At 45.6% G+C, this 24,192-nt stretch overlaps 1 protein-coding gene across 3 annotated transcripts in view; it reads right to left on the bottom strand.

The window, feature by feature from the left end:
• Positions 1-24,192, bottom strand: part of PAOX (polyamine oxidase) — a 747,166-nt gene that overhangs the window by 367,035 nt on the left and 355,939 nt on the right. For all 3 annotated transcript variants that reach the window (XM_086921851.1, XM_086921853.1, XM_086921852.1), the window contains one exon: positions 9,076-9,272. In XM_086921851.1, coding sequence (XP_086777977.1) covers positions 9,076-9,272 — 197 coding nt within the window. The remainder of the gene's footprint in view (positions 1-9,075; positions 9,273-24,192) is intronic.

Consider the following 24,192-nt stretch of genomic DNA (forward strand, 5'->3'; position numbering starts at 1 on the left):
CAAATATGAAAAAATAGACTATGCATAGAGTCAATCAGCCACAGTTGGAGGGACAGAATACAAATGGGAGGATGTCCTGCAACCATTGATAAACTAGAGTGGACTGTGTCTAGCAAACAAGATTACTATCAAAGTTTATCAGTCAGCAAGTAATGGGCAGAAGAGGAAGGCTGGAAATGCCACTATCCAAGGCAGCTATAGCTCATACTAGAAGCAAGTGAAAAAGGGCTCTCCCTATAGAATGGTAAGGAGAAGGTCTGATAACCTACCTATCCGTCGGTACCTCGCTGCTGACGTCCGAGTAGGAACGGAGGTACCGACGCTGAGCACGTACGTGTGTTTATATACCCGTTAATTGGCTACAGCTGTTGTTAATTGTAAAGCGATCGCTATGGAAATCGGGTGCCAGCGCTGTATTGCGCGTGCGCTTGGCATCCCGATAGTGCGATATTGAACGCGCATGCGCACAGCGCATAAGACGGAGTGCGCATGTGCGGGCCTTGAGCCGAGTGTAGTCATCGGCGCCTGCATTATGGTGTACTGCGCATGCGCAGATGCGCAGACACATCACCGGCAATCGCGCTACACTGTATAAGACGCCGTAGCGTAAACAGCTGCCTTGGATAGTGGCATTTCCAGCCTTCCTCTTCTGCCCATTACTTGCTGACTGATAAACTGTGGCTGATTGACTCTATGCATAGTCTATTTTTTCATATTTGGTTGAGTCTCTTTTATAACTAAGGCTAGGTTTTTGTTAGGAACAACTAAGGAGATGGCAACTACTATCGGTGCGAGTCTCTTTGCTATTTTTCAAAGATACTTTTTCTGTCCATTTTCTTCCCTAACTAGAGCGGGGCCTCCCCTTTTTCCCGAGTGGGTTCCGGGTGAGGTGAGGCGTACTCCCACACAATGCTGGGTAAGTCACTAAGCTCATTCTAATTTAAGTGATTTTTGACACTATTTACAACATGGTAATATATTGAGCGGGGAGAGACAGTCTCCACCGCCCTGTCTGTGTGCCCATTATATTGTGCTTGTTCTCCCGAGACCTGTTGTGCACTACATGGTTTTTGATTCACGCTTATGTCTCTTTAGGAGATACATACAGTTCTGGACTTCCTGCAGCATCCATCTGGGCTCAGAGGAACTGGTAGGATTTATCCATTGTACATTAGCGTGTATCACTGATTTTTTAATTTTTATGTTGCAGTCGCAGTTTCCTTAATGGTCCTGAAGAAAGCTTAGACCAATAGTCAGTACAGCTGAAACATGTCGACCTTCACTTACTCTGCCCACACATAGTTATAATTTCAAACTATCTTGGCAGAATTTTAATCTTGACCCAAGCGCCATACTGATTAAACTAATTTTGGACCTCGGAGTCAATTTTATCTTCACATTTATCACTTTCATTTTTTTGCACTGCACCCCATTAGTATCACCAGTGAAGCCCATTGGTCTGTATTTACACCATGGTTAATCCATCCAACTCTGCACCATGACTAGGTGCACTGTTTGAGAATTGGATTGGTGACATCTCCCACATGACGACATTCCGACACATGGGTGGGCTGATGGGAATTTTTCTAACATACCTGGGCTATCACTTCTAGTGCTTCTAATGGTTTCTGGTAACTAGCTCAGTTGCGGCACACGAACAGGTTTCTGACCAGGCCCCTCTTTTGTTTGTTGTAGCTTCTCTTGGGGCATGAGCGGCTCTGGTCGTTAAATATAGCCCTAGTTGACCCTCCCTACGTCTATTTTTTGTCGTTATATTGACGACATACTGATACTATGGAAGGGTGACCGCGATTGCTGCACTCAATTTTGCACTTGGATCAATCAACAGAACCCTTACCTGAAATTTACAGGCTCCATGTCTGAGACAGCCCTGCCCTTCCTTGACCGCACGATACGGCTGGACACAGCCGGTCTGAGTACTACCCTGTTCCGCAAAGACACGGATAGAAACCGCCTTCTCTTGTTCAATAGTCACCACCCTAGAGCACTACGCGAAAATCTTCCCTTTGGCCAATTCCTGAGGGTACGTAGAAACTGCTCCTCTAGGGATGATTATAGGCAAGAAGCCAATACCCTCCAACACAAACTGCAAGATAGAGGATACCCCACCAAACTGATTCGTGACTCCAACAAGAGAGCCCTTAACAACCATAGGGAGGCCCTCCTTGAAGTACATCAAAAGGAGCGTGATGATCTAATAACGTGCGTTACCAGCTTCACCAGAAATTCCAACTTCATTAAAAAAACTGTGAACAAGCATTGGGGCATCCTTAACTCAGAAGGCACTGAGTTACCCGAACCAAGGTTCGCTTTTAAACGTACGTCCAACCTAAAAGACTCCCTGATACATACACGCCCCAAGAGACAACCTGGTGGTGGGCAACGGACACTGTGGCACCTCCCTCCTGTTGTTGGACATTACCCGTGTGGTGGCTGTGCGGTATGTCCTCATTCCAGACAATGTAAAAAAAATCAAGCTTACTGATTCCTTCAAGTGGAAACTCAACAGACACACAAATTGCCACAGTACTAAATGTATCTACCTCCTTATTTGTCCATGTGACAAATTCTATGTAGGAATGACCATGAGACAGGTAAAGCTCAGAATAACGGAGCACAAAAGCAACATACGGTGCTCCAAGACCCATACGAGATTGTATGAACACTACCAATTACACAATCACTCTGCAGACAGCATCCAATGGTTAGTGCTTGAGTCCCAACCAGCCATGACCAAACAGGCACTGTTCAGGCTTGAACAGAGATGGGTACATCGCCTGCAGTTTGATATAGTAGGGCTCAATGATGCCATTCCCTGGGTTACTGTCTCCAGATAACATTCCCCAGCCAGTCCCTTTAACAAGTTACAATCACACACATCCTAGCTTGCCACAGGTCTCCCCACTACAGAGGGTTCATGACATGACATAGCCAGATGATGCATTGCCCTGGGCTATCGTCTTCAGATAACTTTGCCTAGCTAGCCCATGCACCTAGCTATTCTATGAATCCCCCATATCCTAGCCCGGAATAGGTCTTCCCACTATAAAGAGTTAATGTCATGTAACATCAATGATGACTCACAGCACCTGATCGACCTGTGTCATCTCCGAGACGAACCTAACAATCCGGTTAAAATAAGAGCTCCCTTTGACACTCCTGGGGCTCTAAATTGATATTAGCCCCCTCTCTCCAACAGCTGTACAGCTCTCCGCCCTTCCAAATTCGAACACCACTGCCTTAACAAACCCCCTCCTCCCAACAATACATGCCCCGCGCGCTTCTTTAATAAGAGGTTTTTCCCACACTAATACCTGAATAAGACTATGTTATCGGGAGCTACCCGGTTTATCGTCATCCTTAACAGACCTCTTTCTCGGCATAAGCGACCCCTCCAACATGGCCGCTATGCCTTGCCATCACGATCCAGATACAGGTCTATTCACCACACTGTTTACACGCATGCGCATGACGCGCGAGAGGCGCGACGCTACCGACGGCGCCTCGGCGGACTACCAGAACAACCTACTTAAAGGCGGACCCCTTCGGGATCCATCACCAGCTGCTCCGCACCCTGACCAGGTAGCGTGAGGGATAGGTGTCGCGCCGTTCCAGCGCCTGTATCAAGGTAAGCCTCGTCTCCATCACCTGACCCCCCTGAGGCTCGTCTAAATGTTTACAGCCCAGTCCTATTGATGGGATCTGCTCCCAGCCCCGAGGTGGACGCGCGCCCACTCGTCACAGTGCCACACCAATCTGATGCACTTTACCATACTTGTAGCCCGAAGGTCCTTTCGGAAACGGAGACTGCTCCCAATCCCACGCTTGACCTACGCTACCTCTGTATAGAGCGGCTATGAGTTTAGCGGAGTGTGGGGATTGCCCCCCCCGCCCCCAAATAAACTTACTATATTTATCCCATTTTCTGCAAGCTGTGATCAGCACGGTGCCCCGCAGCAACACGGCGCCGGCATACCGCAGACTTGTTAGCATGGAGAGTCATTGGGATGCCATCCTTAAATACTGGGCTTTGTCTTGGAGCCCCTCTGACCTGCATACACATAATGCGGACAGAGTGGTCGTCCTCCCTCCTACTTCATGATTGTTTACAAGGGCATTTGTTTTAACCCTGGAGGTAACTTGTTCAACTAGCCTCCACCATCAGCCATTTACAATAAACAACCCCCCCCCCTGATGTGTAACACACAAACCAATTCCTCCCTTGCATATCCTACAGGTTCATTTACCAGACAGCGCTGGCCTCACGGGAGCCTGTTGCGAGGCCCGTGTTACTCTCCCTTAGGGTAAGAACCTTCCTGCTATTCTCCTAGGAATGGGTGCCACTTTGAAAGATTCGGCTTCACACTTGAGATTAGTGGTTTGTTTGCACTCTTGCTCCTCCATTGAGAGATAATAATCGCTCCATCGCTAGACCGATTATGAAGGGAAATCTCACCCATTGTTCGGCATGACCGGTTTCCCTACACGTCTCCCCTTCACCCCTCACAGTGTGGAGAGCATTCACTGAAGTCACTCTTCATCTCCTGATTATACAGTCACATAATTAAGATAGGACGTGACTCACTCTCTTTTAACCCCTTTTTTCCCCCTACCTCTAGGTCGCCTAATTAGAGCAGGACCCCTTGGCCCTCTTTGCACCCGACCCAGAGAGGTTGTATTTGCTTTTTACTACGTGAATGAGCATTTAATCACTTGTCTTCTTGTGTAGTACCTTGTTTAGGTCCTGACGAATCGCCGGTTGGCGAGAAACATGTTGACCACACCAGGGGTTTGAGTTAGTTTTCTGTATACCTCCACAGCTTCTAGCTCCCCTCCCACCCCTTTTAACCAGGGAATCAGCCACGTCAATAAAACTCATTGTGGAATGATCACCCTTTTTAATATTCACTCACTTTGCACCGACTACACGCTCTTTCGTCCTCACTCACACTCACCATCGGCAAGGAACAAAAGAACTCCGCCAAAAGAGTGCCTTTGGGCACTCCGTCAGACATTGCAGTGCCGGTCTGACGAGGGGCAGTGAGCCGATGATAATACTGGACATCCTTCAGTCAGGGTGTGTTTCACACCTAACGCTCTGGGTGTGTGAGGCTCTCTAGTTCCGACAAGGGAACCCGTCCAGTTCCTTGACTCTTTACAACCACTCTCTTCTCCACTCTTAAGTACTCTCCCCGGGGAACTTTGTATCCTTCTATGTGCACTGCCACCAACCTGCCACCTCTAGACATGCTTCTGATCCTTTGATGTGAGAGCCTTGTGCTCTCGTGGGTCAGAAACAAAGCCTTCTCTGGGGCGGACTTGCTTTACACCTCCCCTCTGCATGTACAGCACCAAAAAGTGGCGTGCCTCAAAGGTTTCCGGTCCTTTGATATATGCAACCACTAGAAACTCCAACTAGTGGAGCTGTCCAGCCCCTGGCCATGCCCCACTTTTTGGCGGCAAGGCATGTGTGAAAAATAGGGAGAATGGTGTGTCCACTCCCAGCCACTGCCGCCACTTAAGTGCTCCAAGATTAAGTGGATTCCCTGTTTTACTTTACTCTATCTTGAACTGAGGGAACCTGGCTAACCAGTATCAGGGATATGCCCACCCTCCACGTGGGGTGAGCATTTAGAGGGTGTAGTCACCCTTAAGGTAAGTAGCCCATTGGTTACTAGCTGGCACTCCTTTTAAACAACACCACAAAACTGCAAAAGCAGAGACGATTGCAAAAAAGGACCAGACTTGGCCCCAGCCCCACTGGCCTGTCTGCAGCCCTAGGCGAAAACTGCACCAAAGTCGACTTGTCCTGCAGTGCAGCGACCTTCAAAACCATGAGAGGACTGCCTGTCTTTAACAAAGATCAAGATCTCCAAAAAACAGCAGAACGATTAAAAAAAAATCTCCAAGCAAGGCCTTTGTGAACTGAAGAACTGTGAAACCTGACACTCGGTTCCACCTCTGCAACCGATGCCTCTGGCCCAGTTTGAAGAGAACCATCAGCACCACAAAGGTTCCCCAGTGCTCCAGGGTCCGAGTCCACCATTGGCTGAAACCCTCCTGGACTCCTTGACGTCGCCTGCAGCCTCTGCATGGAGACCCCCTCAGCCGTGACCTGCTACGGTAAGCCGTTTCCAACACCAAAAGGCACCCTTTGCACCCCTCCACCCAGGGCCTTGGTGAAGAGGACCAAAGATGTCCCTGTGTCCCGAGTTTTGCAACTTACTTCTCCAGCTGTTGGGTTCCCCCAACCGGCCTCCTGTCCTGCAGCCTTTTCCCGATCTGGCCTTTCTCCATTGACTTGCATTGGGTGCCCGATGTCGTGTTACCACCCTGCACCCGGCCGCCCCTGTGCCGCTGGTGGTTCACTGTTAATGCTGCTCTAGGACTTGCCCAATGCTTGCCTCATCCTCTGGAGACTAGTCCCTCAAGCCACTGCTACTTACCTATAGGAAGCCTCTTTCTGATTTCAGCAATCTCCATTGATTTGTATTGGGTGCCAAACCCCTTATTTGCACCTGGCCACCCCTTTGTCGGTGGTGGTGTACTGTTGGTGCTGTTCTGAACTTTGCCCAGTACTTGCCTGAACCTCCAAAGACTGGAACTGTAAGTCGATGTTACCTACCTGCATGCTGAATGTTCTCCTCCTCCCCTAGGTTAACATTGCAATTTTAAGAATTGTACTGTCTACTTCTTTCTATTGAATAGAATTTCTATTGAGAAACATATCTACCTAAGACAAAATTCTGTTGTTCAACAAAATAAATATAACCAAGTATTTTTGTTATAAATTGGTCTCCGATGTATTCATGAAGTGTGTGTCTCATTTATTGCCTCTGTGAGATCAACAAATGTTTAGCACTACCCTCCTATAAGCTTAACTGCTCGTCCACTCTAACACAAAAGAGAGCATTAGTATTATCTTCTTTAGCCCCTGTAAAGGCTCTGGTGATCCACTGGATTCTCTGCATAATATACCACATTTTGGTATAGTATAGTATATAGAGAGCAAGCTTTCTACATGTATTTACAAAGAAATCATGCGATTAAAAGCCTTTGTTTAAGCCTATGTTTTGCAATTAAATAAGATGCACTCAGAATTTGCAGTAATGTTGCACTGGCAAATCAAAATACAAAATAAATGCAGTATGTTGAAAGTATTTACCTTTGATTTGCCGGTGCAGCATTACATTTAATTATGAATGCATGTGAATTACTTTTACAACATGCGCTTAAACATCACTTGATTTTGTTTTTAAAAACACACCCAAATAAAATCTCTAAATTGAAGTGATAGAAGTGTGTTTTAACCACATGTTTTGAGAGTCAATCAAGGGCACGCAGAATTACAAGTCTATCATACCGGTACCGGACAAGAGTGTTGACATACACCAATCATGTATAAAATAGCTAAACAGGCGCACTAGGAAAACAGCGTCTGGCAATTGACTTCAGTTTTCCAATCCACAGCAAATGTGTTGAGATAAGAACATGATTTACAGCCTGGTTACTGAGGAGCTTGGAGCAGCGAGGAAAAACACGAGCGCTCAACTGTTATGTGCGCTTTAACAAACAAGAAGTAGTTCCTGAAGCAGATCCTGAAATGAAAGCAGTGGAGGAATAGTATAATTATTGGTCCTTGCTCTCGGGTACAGCTAAACACAGGAAGGGGCATGACAAAAACATGCCGTGGGTAAATGGGGAGAAAGAATATAAGAGCGACGACGGAGGCAGCAAATGGGAAGCCTATGGGCGGACTGAAGCCCACAAAATATATACAACATGTTTCTTCGAGACAGCGCATGCGGTCTCTAGCCAAGACCTAAAAAAAGGCAAGTTAAATACAGAGAAATCAATTTCCATAGTTAAACTCAATTCTAAACAGTTGAGTGTGATCTTAAAAAGTCTAGGGGTATTGTCATCACTCTGCCCATTAATCAGTGCCTGTGAAAAAAAGCTGTTATGCTCTTATCAGCTCATGGGGAGAGGTATGAAGTTTGGTTTGCCCTCTTTCCATCATGCACTGGGACAGGAACAGACTAATTTGCATGTAGCCAGGTTCTGACTGGGATGGTGCAGTGAGCTAAAAAACAGGGATGGATCAAGCCCTGATCTCTTGACCGGGTAGGAGTATTCTGCATCATTCAGAAACTCTGTCAATCATCACCCCCTTTTCCAAAATCGATTTTGTCCACACTATGTGTGGGAGGGTATACTCAGACGTGAGTCCCTTGCTCATTGCACCATCAGGATTCAAGCAAGCCAGGCCGACGACGGCTGAAATGCCAGAAACCGGTCCCCGGAAGCTTGTTTCCTTCCCAGTATAAGAATTGGCTTGGTAGTTTGGTTTGCCCTCTTCCCATCATGCACTGGGACAGGAACAGACTAATTTGCATGTAGCCAGGTTCTGAGCTGGGATGGTGCAGTGAGCTAAAAAACAGTGATGGATCAAGCCCTGATCTCTTGACTGGGTAGGAGTATTCTGCATCATTCAGAAACTCTGTCCATCACCACCCCCTTTTCCAAAATCGATTTTGTCCACACTATGTGTGGGCGGTATACTCAGACGTGAGGCCCTTGCTCATTGCACCATCAGGATTCAAGCAAGCAGGGCCAACGATGGCTGAAATGCCAGAAACCGGTCCCCGGAAGCTTGTTTCCTTCCCAGTATAAGAATTGGCTTGGTAGTTTGGTTTGCCCTCTTCCCATCATGCACTGGGACAGGAACAGACTAATTTGCATGTAGCCAGGTTCTGAGCTGGGATGGTGCAGTGAGCTAAAAAACAGTGATGGATCAAGCCCTGATCTCTTGACTGGGTAGGAGTATTCTGCATCATTCAGAAACTCTGTCCATCACCACCCCCTTTTCCAAAATCGAGAGGTATGAACTGTGCCATACTTATTTATTGATCTAATGGGGCTCAGCACTAAGAGAAGACAGAATAATGTAACGTTTGGGAAATTTGAAATCTTTGCATTTGAATTATCAGTACCAACTGGCCCACCCATCCTCCCTTGCATCAGAAGCAAATTGTATAGAAAGCATAGACTCACCCAGGGGCACAGTAATAATCACGTGATCCGCATTGAAAGTGTCCCCATCTTCGCACTCCACCTGGATGGGATAGATGCGCTCGTCATACCGTCCTTTGAAGGTTCCCTTCCAATGAACAGTCTGGACACATTTGTTCAGCAAAATCCTCTCTTTGGGAAGGGACTTCAGCATGCATTCTATAAGACCTTGGTAACCACTGAAAGGGAAGCAAAGGTTAGATCGAATTAGCACAAGAAGTAAATAGCTAACTAACGTCACTGGTGGGAGACCTCAGTGAAAGGGAAAGAAGAGATTAGAAATGTGAGGCACTTGTCAATGGTCTGTGCAGACCAGGTTCACTTCAGATTGCAAAAAATAGGTGGTGTCAAAGAACCATGAAAACATCATCAAATAACTGCACTTCTGCAGCTTCCTGGAACAACCAACAAATGAACAGTGAGGAGAGTAAAGGACTTCACTTGGGTTTGGAGGAAGGAATGATGCCTCAAGTGTTCATGGGCAGACTGCTATATATTTTTCCATGAAGTACATATTGACAGTAAGAATAGGATTACAATTTGGCTTTTTTTTCGTCAGAAAACCATGTCCTTAGGTCTGATTTTTTTTACTTTAACCAATTATTGTCATTCAATTTATGTGCCTCCCTGCAAGTTATAGATTTACAATCCTTTTTATTGACATCGCTTGACTTTCTGTTTGCTAACTCCCACACTTGCTTCATATTGCAACCTTCATGGAAAGTCTTAATCATCCAAAATGAATACAACTGTGTGGGAGCCTTCCGACCACTTATAAGCTGAAATGGGCTGATGGTTGTAGCAAAGTGCGGTAGTGTGTGGTCTGGCCACACCAAATCTTTTATAGTCTTAAGAACACATGCCTTACTCCTTTAGGCGGCTTGCAAATTCCACAACCACTTTGTTAAACCGTTCCACCTTGCTGTTGCTTTGTGGGTGATAGAGAGGAGTTCTGATGTGCTTACTTCCACAAGTACGTAAGAATTGATTGATTGCTTGCAAAACAAATTGAACTCCATTGTCTGCCAAAATCTCCTCTGGAAAACCTTCTCTGAGGAATATTTTGATCAGGCAACTGATCACACTCTTTGGAGTCGGAAAGTTAATGGGCTCCAGTTCAACCCACCTAGACAGATGATCTACTAAAACCAGGAAATATCTCATACTTTGAGGTAGTATGTGGAACGGGCCTAAAACATCCATTCCTAATTTCTGCCAGGCCCTTTCAGGTGGAGAAACAAAGGACTCACCAACTCCCTCCATGACCTATGTTTTATTACTAGAGTTGCATCTCACACACTGTCGTACAAGATCATCAATCTGAGCATCCATTCTTGGCCACCAAAAATCAGTTCTGATCTTTCTTTTTGTGATGGTAGAACCTAAATGACCCACATGGGCTGCAGAAATTATTTTCTACCGCAAACATTCAGGTGGAACTAGTTTGTCTCCCCTTACTACCCTCAACTGATAATTCATCAGAACTTTTCCAATACATTTGTAACTCCGGTGTAAGATTCTTTTCTTTGGGCCAACCCTTCCTAATCAAAAAAATGACTTCTTTTAGAGTGATATCATTGCCAGCTGCAGTTATCCACTCGACTTCAGCAATAAACAGACTGCTTTGATTAATGCAGGCTACAAAACATTCTTCAACTTCTATTTCCCAGTCTTGTTCCTCTGTTTCTACAATTGGCAACCTAGACAGACAATACGCTCTCGTTTTTTTCTACCCGAATATATACAACTGTAAAAGTATATTCCAGGAGCTTGGCAGACCTTGCTAAATGAGCAGTAGTATGTTCAACCTTTCTACCAGACAAAATATGAACTAACGGTCGATGATCCATCTTCAAAACAAAAAATTTGCCCAACATATATTGTTTGAACTTCTCTACACTCCACACACATGCTAACAGCTCTTTCCCTATGACAGAGTACTTTTGTTCTACAAGACGTAGCATTCTTGAAGCAAACCCAAACCTGTGTTCTTTCTCACCCTCACATTGTGAGAGTACTGCCCCCAAGCCATATTCACATGCATCTAAAGTGACAACAGCCTGCCTACCCTCCACAAATGGATACAATGCTTTGATTATGTGATTTTTTATTGCTTGAAATCCCTTTTAACACTCTTCAGCCCACAAATATACTGCTCTTTTTTTCAACAATGCACTGAAGCAGTCAGTTGTCTTGGCCAAATCCTTCATAAATTTAGCATAAAATTCACGCATGCCTAGAAATTACATGAGTCGTTCCCTATTTTGCAGTGCCGGGGCATCAACAATACTTTTGACTAATCCGGTCTTGGTTTAATGCCATGTTCTGAGATGATGTGTCCTAATTTCTCAATTTCTTTGGCTTATAATGTACACTTATTTTTTTGTAAAGTCACACCTCTTTTCTCTAAGATACTAAACACCTCATCAAGAGCTATATCATGTTCTGCTCCAGTTCATGAAAAAAATTGTATATCATCTTGGAGAACCACCACCTGAGGATTATTGTGAAACATTTCAGTCTTAAGATTAGATGTGGGTTTCTCCAGAAGTAACACCAAAAGCCAGGCGATCCAGTAAAAGTATTTATTGGCAGTACAGAGAGCCGTCCTGTCTGACCAGAGGCACAGGCAGCAACTGTCCTTCGCGACAGGCAGCGCGCTCGTGCCGGCACATTACATTCCAGGTGACATCACACACAATACATTCCACTGGCATCACCACATACTTGTATAGAACCTGGAGTCTACATAGGCTTTGGGTTACACAGGAATGATGAACTGAATCTTTTGTATTGTTTCAGAACTGGGGATGTTCTTAGAGTAGTCTGTCAAATGATGAGCAGCCACATTTATGATTAAAAAGGATCGAACGCTGACTTTTTGGGTTGAAGGAGAGATTACATTTGATATTTTCTAGAGAATTTGAATATTTATAAAATGATTGATACTATTTATTGGCACTTTTTGTATACACACCACTATTTAATAAGTCACTGTGCACTTCTGAAACAGTTTTATCTGACCCTTAGTTACTGTGCCAATTTGAGTAAACTAAATGTGGATGGTTAAGTACTTCAGCTATCAAATAAATAGGTTCAAGTGAATTACCCTGGAGAATCTATCTTCATTTCCTGCATGTCTTTATGTAGAGATGCATGCGCTCGTAAGGTGTCCACATCCATGCTGCAAACCCCCCCCCCAAAAAAATACTTGCCTACAAGAGTAGTTGTCCAGCTTGCATATCATCATGGGATTCAAAACTAACAAACTACAGATTCCTCATACTATACTACTCACAGAGGCCAGATTGTTTACAGAACATTTCAAAGAGCAGTGCTCCCACGCGCTTCTAGGTGATGATGTGTGGCTCTGTTCCGACGCCACACTACCCCGAAGTGACGGAACAGAGCCAAATCTCAAGTGCCCACCCTACATGCTGATGTCAATGTCTTCATTTTCCCTAGCCACACCCTCAGACACAGAGCATGAAAAACATATTGTACCAGTGTACTGAATCCTAACTTGGCCCTTTTTTAATACAAGAAATCACTCCACAAAAAAGAGAGGTGGAAGGGCAGCGAGCAATCTGCAGTATGAGATCATATCCACTGTAAAGAGCACTACCAAAGTGAATCAACCTGTACTGCTGATGGATACTTCTAACCGCAGATTCCTCGCCTTAGACAAGATAGCAAAGCAGCACCTCCACAAGTGGAGGGTCTGTGCCATGAACTTAGACCAAAATGTCTTCTACGAACGAGCGGACAAAATGGTCTTAGCACCAGACCTGTCTGTCAAGGAAGTAGTGCTGGCTGAACGTATGCACTGATGCCCATGATGCAGTTTGGCAGAGGTCTCAGCGAGCCAACACACTGGTAGCAGCCTTAGCCCTGGTAGAATGTGCTTTCAGACCTTCCGGGGGCTGCTTCTTGGCAAGTGCGTAGCAGAGCTTAATGCAGAGGACCATGCAACTTGACATTGTCCTCTTCTGCACAGCTTCCATTTCTTTGCTCTGGAGAACCCCACAACAAGTTGATTGGCCCATGGTTCAATCAATGTAAAAGGTTAAAGCCTTTTTGGAGTCATGTCAATGAAGCCGCTCCTCTTTCGAGGGATGAGAGAGAGCAGACACTGTGAAGGATTGCCCAATGTGGAACAGAGTCACAACTTTTGGCAAGAATGCCGAAAAAGGAAACAAGCATTGGAAATGCAATAGGTCTCGGATTTATTTGAGTTAGAGCTAATGGCATTGTAAATGGCAATGTCTTTTAGCCATGTGTTATGGAGTGTATGCATGTGGTGTGTAATGGAATTATGTGGTATGGATTGGAATTGTTCACCCTGCACACTCACTGCTCTGCACTCACTGCTCTGCACTCACTGCTCTGCACTCACTACTCACTACTCTGCACTCACTACTGTGCACTCACTACTGTGCACTCACTACTCACTACTCTGCACTCACTACTCACTACTCTGCACTGACTACTCACTACTCTGCACTCAATACTCACTACTCTGCACTCACTACTGTGCACTCACTACTGTGCACTCACTACTCACTACTGTGCACTCACTACTCACTACTGTGCACTCACTACTCACTACTGTGCACTCACTACTCACTACTGTGCACTCCCTACTGTGCACTCACTCACTACTGTGCACTCACTACTCACTACTGTGCACTCACTACTGTGCACTCACTCACTACTGTGCACTCACTACTGTGCACTCACTCACTACTCTGCACTCACTCACTACTCTGCACTCACTCACTACTCTGCACTCACTCACTACTCTGCACTCACTACTCTGCACTCACTACTCTGCACTCACTACTCTGCACTCACTACTCACTACTCTGCACTCACTACTCACTACTCTGCACTCACTACTCTGCACTCACTACTCTGCACTCACTACTCTGCACTCACTATTCACTACTCTGCACTCACTACTCACTACTCTGCACTCACTATTCACTACTCTGCACTCACTACTCACTACTCTGCACTCACTACTCACTACTCTGCACTCACTACTCTGTACTCACTACTCTGCACTCACTACTCTGCACTCACCACTCTGCACTCACTACTCACTACTCTGCACTCACTACTCACTACTCTGCACTCACTACTCTGGACTCACTACTCACTACTCTGCACTCACTACTCACTACTCTGCATTCACTACTCTGCACTCACTACTCACTACCTTGCACTCACTACTCACTACTGTGCACTCACTACTCACTACTGTGCACTCACTACTCACTACTCTGCACTCACTACTCACTGCACTCACTACTCACTACTCTGCACTCACCACTCTGCACTCACTACTCACTACTCTGCACTCACTACTCACTACTCTGCACTCACTACTCTGGACTCACTACTCACTACTCTGCACTCACTACTCACTACTCTGCATTCACTACTCTGCACTCACTACTCACTACCTTGCACTCACTACTCACTACTGTGCACTCACTACTCACTACTGTGCACTCACTACTCACTACTCTGCACTCACTACTCACTGCACTCACTACTCACTACTCTGCACTCACTACTCTGCACTCACTACTCACTACTCTGCACTCACTACTCTGCACTCACTACTCACTACTCTGCACTCACTACTCACTACTCTGCACTCACGATTCTGCACTCACTACTCACTACTCTGCACTCACTACTCTGCACTCACTACTCACTAGTCTGCACTCACTACTCACTACTGTGCACTCACTACTCTGCACTCACTACTCAGCACTCACTACTCACTACTCTGCACTCACTACTCTGCACTCACTACTCTGCACTCACTACTCTGCACTCACTACTCTGCACTCACTACTCTGGACTCACTACTCACTACTCTGCACTCACTACTCACTACTCTGTACTCACTACTCACTACTATGTACTCACTACTCTGCACTCACTACTCACTACTCTGCACTCACTACTCTGCACTCACTACTCTGCACTCACTACTCTGCACTCACTACTCACTACTCTGCACTCACTACTCACTACTCACTACTCTGCACTCACTACTCACTACTCACTACTCTGCACTCACTACTCTGCACTCACTACTCACTACTCTGTACTCACTACTCTGCACTCACTACTCACTACTCTGTACTCACTACTCTGCACTCACTACTCTGCACTCACTACTCACTACTCTGCACTCACTACTCTGCACTCACTACTCACTACTCTGCACTCACAATTCTGCACTCACTACTCACTACTCTGCACTCACTACTCTGCACTCACTACTCACTAGTCTGCACTCACTACTCACTACTGTGCACTCACTACTGTGCACTCACTACTCACTACTCTGCACTCACTACTCTGCACTCACTACTCTGCACTCACTACTCTGCACTCACTACTCACTACTCTGCACTCACTACTCACTACTCTGCACTCACTACTCACTACTCAGTACTCACTACTCTGTACTCACTACTCTGCACTCACTACTCACTACTCTGCACTCACTACTCTGCACTCACTACTCTGCACTCACTACTCTGCACTCACTACTCTGCACTCACTACTCTGCACTCACTACTCTGCACTCACTACTCTGCACTCACTACTCTGCACTCACTACTCTGCACTCACTACTCTGCACTCACTACTCACTACTCTGCACTCACTACTCTGCACTCACTACTCACTACTCTGCACTCACTACTCTGCACTCACTACTCTGCACTCACTACTCACTACTCTGCACTCACTACTCACTACTCTGCACTCACTACTCTGCACTCACTACTCACTACTCTGCACTCACTACTCTGCACTCACCACTCACTACTCTGCCCTCACTACTCTGCACTCACTACTCTGCACTCACCACTCACTACTCTGCACTCACTACTCTGCACTCACTACTCTGCACTCACTACTCTGCACTCACCACTCTGCACTCACCACTCTGCACTCACCACTCTGCACTCACTACTCTGCACTCACTACTCTGCACTCACTACTCTGCACTCACTACTCACTACTCTGCACTCACTACTGTGCACTCACTAGTCTGCACTCACTACTGTGCACTCACTACTCACTACTCTGCACTCACTACTTTGCACTCACTACTCTGCACTCACTACTCTGCACTCACTACTCACTACTCTGCACTCACTACTGTGCACTCACTACTCACTACTCTGCACTCACTACTCTGCGCTCACTACTCACTACTGTGCACTCACTACTCACTACTCTGCACTCACTACTCTGCACTCACTACTCACTACTCTGCACTCACTACTGTGCACTCACGACTCACTACTCTGCACTCACTACTGTGCACTCACAACTCACTACTCTGCACTCACTACTGTGCACTCACTACTCACTACTCTGCACTCACTACTCTGCACTCACTACTCTGCACTCACTACTCACTACTGTGCACTCACTACTCACTACTCTGCACTCACTACTCACTACTCTGCACTCACTACTCACTACTCTGCACTCACTACTCACTACTGTGCACTCACTACTGTGCACTCACTACTGTGCACTCACTACTCACTACTGTGCACTCACTACTCACTACTCTGCACTCACTACTCACTACTCTGCACTCACTACTCTGCACTCACTACTCTGCACTCACTACTCTGCACTCACTACTCACTACTCTGCACTCACTACTCACTACTCTGCACTCACTACTCTGCACTCACTACTCACTAATTTGCACTCACTACTCTGCACTCTGGAAACTCACTACTCACTACTCAGCACTCTGCACTCAGCTGGTGGTGTCTGTGTGTGCATGGCAGTGGTGGTGTGCGTGTTTGCATGGCAGTGGTGGTGGGGATGCAAGACATTTTACTGTCTTCCATGTAAAAGGAAGTGCGACCGCGTGCACGCTGGGTCAAACGGATGAAAATACAGAAAAGTATGACCAATTTTTCTAATGTAATTATCAGACTATGCAAGCCATAGTATATGGAAAATACATTGAATGTGAAGGTTTTTGTCTACATCTTCTTAAGTGGTTATGGTTCATCTGCACTAAGTGGGTTAGCATCCTACAACAAGTCGAAAATGTATAAACATATACACTATGGGGCTTTTTACAAGCCCCTTGCGCCACCGTTGAGTCCCTTTTTCCTGCAATTAAAAGTGGCGCACCGGCAGACCAAGGGGCTTGTAAATAAGCCCCTATGTACTTCTGGGTAAAGCAAGGGGACGAGGGTGCGCAAAGTAAAATATTTGATAAGTTACAGCTCAGGCTTTTACATATATGGGCAAGTTTGCCCAGAGGGCACACGTTCCAAGCCTTAAACCCCGCACGGCACCTCCGGGAAAGGGACGTTTATAGTTCCTGTGTATAGATTACTGCGTCACAACATTTCGCATAAAATTCAATGTTGTTTAGCACCATGCTACTTGCATTAGAATAAATAAAACAGTATAAATAAAACAGTTGAACTGAACAGCCTCCCCCAAGTATAGTTCTTGTTCGAGGACCCCCACATTCTTAAAATGACCCTAATTTAAAGAAGTTGACAAAACTACCACAAAAGACTCGATATGAAAACGCTGAAGTGATAATAGAACCGGTAACCACAACGATGCATTAATGTACAAAATGGAGTTGGCGTAATCACTTAGCACTTGGCATTTCCAAAATACCAAAACATTATCTTTATTTTTTTCTCTGACCCAAGTGACAAAGGGGAGTAGCGCATGTTTATAGACGAATGAAGTGGTGAAATTAAACAAACATACATTCAATACCCAAAATGCATAACCCGTTAGTGGCAACGTTAAATCAAATATATTCGAAGGACACATTTTATGGGACACAAAAACGTACAGCCGTGAACGGCGGCTGCGCTCGAGCACTAGCACGCAATCTGAGAGGCAGGGACGGCACGTGACTGGGGCAAGCCGGGTTGTCCTGTTGAAAGAGGGGGCCCCTCCTTAGGTGCTCGGTGACTTGTTGGGGGCCTGTTGACGACTGTGCACCTGCCCGTCCTTGTGCAAGACAGTCTGTCCAGTGCTCACCCTCATTTGGCGAACGTCACCATGGAGCGCAAAGACACGCCGAGACGAGGTAGGAAGGGGGGGGTGTCTCTGTGTGTGCGTGCGCATGCGCTGCGGCGAGGGGGGGATGTTCTGTATGTGTGTGTGTGAGTGTGTGTATGTGAGTGTGTGTATGTGCGGCGAGGGGGGGGGGTCTGTATGTGTGTGCGTGCGTGTGACTCTGCTTCCAAGGAGTCATGGGAGACAGGAAGCGCGCGCGACCTGATCCCAGTTCCAAGGTTGCGCGTGCACCTCACTTGTCTGTCTCCCTTGACTCCTTGAAAGCCAGAATGATTGCAATAGATTCTCGGAACGACAGATTGCTTCGCAATCTGTTCGCAGTTCCGAGACCTAAAAAGTGCTATAGGACTGTTACACTGAAAAAGCCTGAACTTCACACCATGAGCTGATGTAATCGCAATGAGGAAATCTCTTTAACCCCTTCAGTGCTGAGGACGGAACAATTCCGTTATCGTCGATGGTGCTGAGGACAAATAAGTTCCGTCCTGACACAATCAGTGTTGGGAGTACACAGACAAATCGGGGGAAAGGAAACGTTTTTTCTTTCAAACGATGTCCCTTTGCAGTGCATTCCGGCTTCACGATCATGGCTGGGGATGCAATAGTGCAGCAAGAATGTTCAATAGGCCACCAGGGATACTTGACGTTGCTTATTGTTTTGAGGAAACAGCCCCTTGGGCAAGGGTTGCTCCCCTTTAGGGGGCAAATGTTGTGGCCGTTTCTGCACCCCTTGGGGACAAATCAGGCCCAAGGGGGCAGAAGCCGCTAGGCCACCAAGGATTTTTTTCTGCATGAATATTGTTTTGGGAGTGGCTTCTTGTGCAAGGGTCGCTCCACTTGAGGGGCTATATATTTTGGCAGTTTCTGCCCCCCTATGGGGCAGATCAACCATATTTTTAGCCCAATCTGACCTGAAGGGTGGCAGAGGCCACTAGCCACCAGGGAATGAACGATTTGGCCATCTTGGGGAGTGGCCCTCTGGGCAAGGGCCGCTCCCCTATATAAGGGACATGTATTTTGTCCATTTCTGCCTGCCCTACTTGGGGGTAGATAAGCCATATTTTTAGGCCGGGGCTGAAGCCACTAGCCACCAGGGAATAATTGATTCGGCATTGTTGGGGAGCAGCCCCTTGGGCAAGGGTTGCTCCTCTTTATTAAGGGGCACGTATTTTGGCATTCTCATTCACTTTTTAAACAAGAACACCTGTTGTGAACTTGCCCAGCGGGTAAGTGAACCTTAAAAATAGCTCGTCCTGATTCAATCTACCTCGCCACAGCGAGTGGGTGTGTGGATTTTTTGAGCCCTGCCTTGGTCTCCTGATGAAAATGATACCTCACGTGTGTGGATGGGCTAAGTGCCTGCAACAGGTAAGAGCCATAAATGTGTAGAGATTAAGTGTGTTCATAAGAACAGTTTTTTTTTATACGTTTTTAGGCTGACTCTGCTTTGGACACCCACACAAGTGAGGTATCATTTGTATGGGGAAACTGAGGGGAAAGCTGGGTGGTAGGACATTTGTGCTGGTGCCGTGATCTCACACAGAAATGTGAGGACAATTTGATTATTTTAGCTAAATATGAGGTTTGCAGGGGATTCTGGGTAGAAAAGAATTGGGGGATCTACGCAAGCCACACCTCTCTGGACTTCTCTTGGCCGGGAGAAGAGGAGCACTGTCTTTTGCCCCTGAAGTTGGTGAGGCTGCTTAGCGCCTGTTAAGCGCTATACTTCATGATCCAGCAGCGCTGTATGGCCAAGAAGAGCTTTTTTATTTTGAAGCGCCGTGGGAGCCTACCCCGTGGTTTTGATGCCCCTGGGACCACTTAAAAATACAGCGGGTGCCTACCCCGCGTGTTTGCGCCCTGGTGCTTAGTGAGATCAGCGGGAGCCTACCCCGCGTGTGTGCCGAGCTGTGGCTTATGTAAATTAAGCCGGTGCCCAACCCGCGTATTCTCGCCCTTGTGCTGACTTAAAACCAGCAGGAGCCTACCCCGCGGTTTTTATACTAATTTGGCGGGAGCCTACCACGTGCTTCAGAGCCGCTGATAACACTGCCGCAGCTTGGGGCCAATGACAAAAAAAGAAGGGAAGAGCCGCCGCGCTGCCCGCAGCAACCCAGAAGCAGAGCCGAGGCCGCTTAGTGTTGGGCGGGGCCTGCCGCAATACATCCAGAGCCTCGCGGGTGAGGGAAGTAAGTGGTGGTGTTGCGGGGCTCCCGTGGTGACGAGGGAGTTCCGTGGTCACAGAGACAGACATCTTGTCTTGGCTTAGCTAAGATAAAAGACTTAAACAAACCGTCCATACCTAAACACACACCTGATAGTAATGGAACTACATATGAAGAGGTAGACGTAAACTACATTTTGCAACACACAGAACTAATCCTGATTGGAAAAAATGGTTAATCTGGCCCACAGACACGAATAACGGTCAAGATAGATTCCTGAACAAGACACAAGGGTTTACAGTAACTGGGCCAGATCCAAGATAGGTCCAGAGATAACATTCAGGGATAATAACAACTTACAGTGTAGGAAACTGTGCCTTGAGTGGCTACAAAAATCCACACTCCCAGATATAAAACAACACTTAACTTTACTTAAAGAAGGCGTTGATTTAAGAGACTTCTTACAAGGACCTCGTAAACGACGTCATAAACGTAATATATACACCGGTATATACGCTGCTTATAATGAAGCATGGAAAGTCACATAAATGGAAACTGCAGAACAAATAAGAGAAATTTATCCTATTAATTTAGAGAAAGCTCTCTCTGTAGTTGAAAATGGATTAACAACTCTGTCATCCAGAATTTATTCTTTGGACAGCATTGTATCCTCTGCCATAGACATAATGGAACATGACTTGCTCATGTGACAACATGGCCAGTCTCAATTGCGTTCTATAATACTGCTAGGCTGGACGTTACAACATCTTCATTCAGGCTATGTGCCTTGGCGTCTAATCAACACCACGTCATTGTTTACTGGATTTAACCTTACAGATAAACAAATCTCTTTGGCACAGAGCAAAGCAGACTATACGGTGCTGAGCATAGAAAAACTGGAAAGATTACCAATAACCGTTTCTAAGAAGCCAGCAGTTGAATGGATAATACATGGCACCATCACGATACCAGTGACGATTTTCCAGTTTCAGTATTACTTACACATACCAGCAGGTCTGTATGAAAGGTTGGGTAAAGAGTACATAAAGTCGACCTGGGATTTACCATACACACACAAATGTTGGAGTGGGGGAAAGGAATTATTTCTTAGTGGTAAAAATTGCAAAAACGCACTAAGTGGTACACTTTTATGTCAATGCATTAATTTGCATGGAGGCTGCGATGGTTCCTCAAACAACTTATTATGCCACCTGCAGGGTTCCCCGGCAGCGGTGATAGATCCAATTTTTGGGCAGCTTTCCAATGGGAGCTACATAATGTTGAATTATCACAACTGTTGTGGAATGATGCCAGGAATAGCCTATCTTGTTAGTGTGTCAGCCAGGGTCACTTGTATGCAAGTATTGTTTCCTAAAACTAAGACAGACGGGGAGTCGCCGTTATGGCCTTCACTAAACATCTCTTCTATACGAATTGATACTTTAAGCAGAATGAAAGCCATTCTTTTACAAAAAACTGGCCACTGACCTCGTCCAGAGAGACGTATGATCTGCAAGTTGCAAGGTCCTCTGCAGAGATACATGCCCTATTATCAACAAACTGGCCAATACATTTCGCAGAAATGTTGGCTCGTATCTTAAACATGTCTGATACCAGTGGTATTGTACATGTATTTAAGACAATTTTTTCGGGGCTGTTAGCACCCTTTGAAGCAATCCTAGGCATTTTTCCAAACTTCGTGCACTCTGTGTTCGCCGGCCTGCCTCTCATTTTGGGACTCGTAGCAGGGATACTATTCTTCTTCCTTCTGCTCCGATATGGCAAGTCCAATCACCAGCGATACCCAGATTACCATGGAGAACACTCTTCTGGCAATGCAGTATCTTGAACGCATAACACAGATTCTTGGCTTGACTCGTTTGTGAGATCTGAATACCACGTGGTTCCTATCGTTCACAAAAATCTGGCAAGATTGCATCTCACCTGTTCTACGATGCCTGCTTTGTGGAGAGGAATGCATGTTGGATATCTGTCTGACACTTTCATCAGCACTGCCAACGGATGTTGACGCTTTGTTTGGTTCGGTAACAGCTCATGCATTATGTTGTCCCCAACGGCTATCAATCCTGATGACGGCATTCCTTGAGGTCTCACCGGCAATTCCAGCTGGGGGTGAGATATGTGACCAACTGGCACACAGGTACCATCTACTGCGAACATTCCTAATGCGATTGACGGTGACGGCGATGCTCCTCATTTGTATACGATTGACCTACTTAATGAAGTGGTTCAACTTTCACCTACTGTGGTAGACGATTTCCTTGCCAACCTAGAATGTTTTCTCCTGACACCGAGAATAACTTATGAAATTAGCAAACAGCGTTCTATGAACTCTGAATTCGACCTTCACTTTTCAAAACAAACACTTCTAGCTTTGGAAATCTATTTTTCTACAGTTTGATTTGACTTTTTTCCAAAACTGAACTTTGGCACAAAGTAATCTGCTTAAAGTAGAACTATTCTTAGAGAACAAGAATTCTTTGAATACTTCCTAGAAACAATATTGACCTCATGCAGGAATCAAAAACAGTTTATATAATCTGCTATGGAATGGTCTCGACTTTTCTTCTGTAACTAAGAGCCATTTTATAAATGTAACTTCACTCTCCCCCTCTCAATCAGATCAGAGCCTAAACTGCTTACTTTCCGAAAGCTACTTAAAACCTGGCTTTTTAATAAATCGTCTTAATAATTTGTTTTAAATTCTAGCGTACTCCGCCCAGCCCAACCTCTGCAGCGCTGGGACGCCCCATGGTAGCCATCGCGCTTTATAAATTTTCTTTTCATTTCATTTCATTAATTCGGTTAGCATTGCCAATATCATATTATATGCTTACGATGGAATCATTGCTTTTAAATGCGTACTGTACACATGCTCATTTTATGTGTACAACCATTTTCAAATGCATTTTATGAATTTTTGGGTGGGATTGTAAACACATACTTTAGATATGTCTTAGTGCTTACATTTAGTAATGTCATACATAATAAAGAGGAGTGGGTGTTGTATATTATTTTAGGACCCTAGTGTCATTTTCCCGATTCATGCCCTTATATAGGTATAAATCACCATGTCCTTATATAGGCATAGAAATCATAACCATATTTAGACATAGCTCATGCAGTCCAAATGCGGCATGGCTACTTCCACTAGTTTCGATAATCGACAACGATCTCTTGGCAAACTCGGCTTCTGGTGTTAGGGACTTCCCCTTGCTTGAATATTGATTTGTCAAAGAACTCACTGAGTTTTCAAAGAACTGAGACTCTTTGATGACATTATTATGTCCAGCTTTACGTCAAACTCGGCACCTTCAAGGTATAAATATGCCCACACTTGCCATAGCAAACACACAGTGGTTTGGAGCAGTTCGACTATCTACTTGCTCGACGCATCCTGCTACAGCAAGTGCCGAAGGAAGCCGACCCTCCAGCTGACGCACTGAGAGAGATGCTGTCTTTTCTCCTGCCGAGAAATCCAGCTCCAGTGTTTCCAGGCTACCCTTGCAGGTTGCTGGAAAATCGAGTCCTGAGAGAGAGATACAAGACCTCCTTCATTCTAAACCAAGGTACAGAGTTGATTAGACCCTTAGAGAATTCTTGAAATAGATTCTTGGCAAAAAGAATACTAAAACTTAAGCAACACCTCACTTACTTCTTCCCTCGTACTAGACCTAGGTTAGGTACACCGGGTTAGGCGTATTTTAGAAGCACCAGTTGAGTACTTTTAGTCATTATTTATTAATGTATGTATTCTATGTTATTTTATATGGCTTAGAAACCATACCATGCTTTTACA

This window comes from Lissotriton vulgaris, chromosome 5, assembly GCF_964263255.1.
Source record: "Lissotriton vulgaris chromosome 5, aLisVul1.2, whole genome shotgun sequence".
Classification (NCBI taxonomy): Eukaryota; Metazoa; Chordata; class Amphibia; order Caudata; family Salamandridae; genus Lissotriton; species Lissotriton vulgaris.